The 2,160-nt window shown below is 59.1% G+C and overlaps 1 protein-coding gene across 1 annotated transcript; it reads left to right on the plus strand.

Moving 5' to 3' along the window:
- The first annotated feature begins 356 nt into the window (after nucleotides 1-356).
- PRMT6 (protein arginine methyltransferase 6) lies at nucleotides 357-1,816 on the plus strand. The gene has a single exon (XM_004581996.2). The coding sequence runs from the start codon at nucleotides 394-396 to the stop codon at nucleotides 1,519-1,521; it is 1,128 nt and encodes a 375-aa protein (XP_004582053.2). The 5' UTR covers nucleotides 357-393; the 3' UTR covers nucleotides 1,522-1,816.
- The last annotated feature ends 344 nt before the right edge of the window (nucleotides 1,817-2,160 follow it).

Here is a 2,160-nt window from a genome sequence, read left to right on the forward strand (position 1 = left end):
GTGGAGCTCTGAAAGACAGGTTGATCCCTCTAAGGCATTGTGTGGCTGGTGCTGCCACAGTCGAATGGAACAGCCACTAATTTGAGCAAAAGTGGAGTTTTAGTCTTCGGTGGACTTGCCTACCTCAGGAAAAGAGTAAAAACAATGCCGAGCCTTGCCTACCTCAGGAAAGAGTAAAAACACTGCCGAGCCGAGGACTGAAGGGATCAGAACGCGGCTGTGGTGAGGAGGAAGCTGAAGAAAGCGGATTAGGGGAGGAGACCTCGGCCGGCGCGGGCGGAGCGACCCTGCCGGAGGCGCGAGCGCGCACTACAAGTACCAGAAGCCCTCGTCCTCCCGAGCCCGTGCGCCGGAGCGCGCAACGCCCGCTGGGAGCCGGTCGGAGCCGCCAAGATGTCGCTGCCCAAGAGAAGGAGGCTCGAGTCCGGGAGTGGCGGCGGCGGAGAGGAGGGAGCGGAGGAGGAGGATGGCGGGGTGCTGGAGGCGGCTGTGCCGCGACCCCGGAGGACTAAGCGTGAACGGGACCAGCTGTACTACGAGTGCTACTCGGACGTGTCGGTCCACGAGGAGATGATCGCCGACCGCGTCCGCACGGACGCCTACCGCCTGGGTATCCTGCGGAACTGGGCGGCGCTACGAGGCAAGACCGTGCTGGATGTGGGCGCGGGCACCGGGATTCTGAGCGTCTTCTGTGCCCAGGCCGGAGCTCGGCGCGTGTACGCGGTGGAGGCCAGCGCCATTTGGCAACAGGCCCGCGAAGTGGTGCGGCTCAACGGGCTGGAGGACCGGGTGCACGTCCTGCCGGGGCCCGTGGAGACGGTGGAGCTGCCGGAGCAAGTGGACGCCATCGTAAGCGAATGGATGGGCTACGGACTGCTGCATGAGTCCATGCTGAGTTCTGTGCTGCACGCGCGGACCAAGTGGCTGAAAGAGGGCGGTCTGCTGCTGCCGGCCTCCGCCGAGCTGTTCGTGGCACCCATAAGCGACCAGATGCTGGAATGGCGCCTGGGTTTCTGGAGCCAGGTGAAGCAGCACTACGGTGTGGACATGAGCTGCCTGGAGAGCTTCGCCACGCGCTGCCTCATGGGCCACTCGGAGATTGTGGTGCAGGGCCTGTCTGGCGAGGACGTGCTGGCCCGACCACAGCGCTTTGCTCAGCTGGATCTGGCCCGAGCCGGCCTAGAGCAGGAGCTGGAGGCTGGTGTGGGCGGTCGCTTCCGCTGCAGCAGCTATGGCTCAGCGCCCCTGCACGGCTTTGCCATCTGGTTCCAGGTGACCTTCCCTGGTGGGGACTCTGAGAAACCCCTGGTGCTGTCCACCTCGCCTTTTCACCCGGCCACGCACTGGAAGCAGGCGCTTCTCTACCTGAACGAGCCGGTACAAGTGGAGCAAGACACGGACATTTCTGGAGAGATCACCCTGCTGCCCTCCCTGGACAACCCTCGTCGCCTGCGCGTGCTGCTGCGCTACAAAGTAGGGGACCAGGAGGAAAAGACCAAAGACTTTGCCATGGAGGACTGACCCAGCACCTCCCAGGGCGCCTGACTTGAGTGGGAGAGGTCTAGGGAGGTTGGAGGAAAGGGTGTTTCCACATGCAAAGTAGGGGGGCAGTGTCTCTGTCTCCCTTTTCCTTCAGGGCTCCTGGGAAGGGAGCAGGACTCCTGTCTCCGTTTGAGGAGATGTGCTTCTAGTGGTGTTTATTTAAAACGTGACTCCGCAACAACCAGTACTTTGTGCTTGTTAAAGGGCATTTAAACCTCAGAAACATGTGGTACCAAGCACTTGGTGTTTCCATTTGTTTTGTTTCTGGGGTGGGGGGGACGGGGAACACGAATGAAAATCAGTTGTATGAAGGGTCCATGCACAAACCTGCCGCCTCACACATTGTCCAAGGCGGAAGCTCCTCTGCAGAAAGGCGAAAAAGTTCAGTTCACCTTGAGGAGCTTGCATCACGGCTTTAATCTCCTTCCAGATCCCTATTTTCTCCTGAATTCCCTCTGTGGCTAGGGGTCTCTAGGCTGTCACCCTTGTTCCTCATTTTTTTAAATAAAGTTAACTACTGGTAAAAGAAGAAAAGCAGACGAGGAAGGTGCTTAAATAGCCCTAACCTTAAAACTTTCATGAAGTCCTAAAGTTGATGGACGTGTTAGTCCATTAGGT

Source organism: Ochotona princeps, chromosome 2, assembly GCF_030435755.1.
Source record: "Ochotona princeps isolate mOchPri1 chromosome 2, mOchPri1.hap1, whole genome shotgun sequence".
NCBI classification, from domain to species: domain Eukaryota; kingdom Metazoa; phylum Chordata; class Mammalia; order Lagomorpha; family Ochotonidae; genus Ochotona; species Ochotona princeps.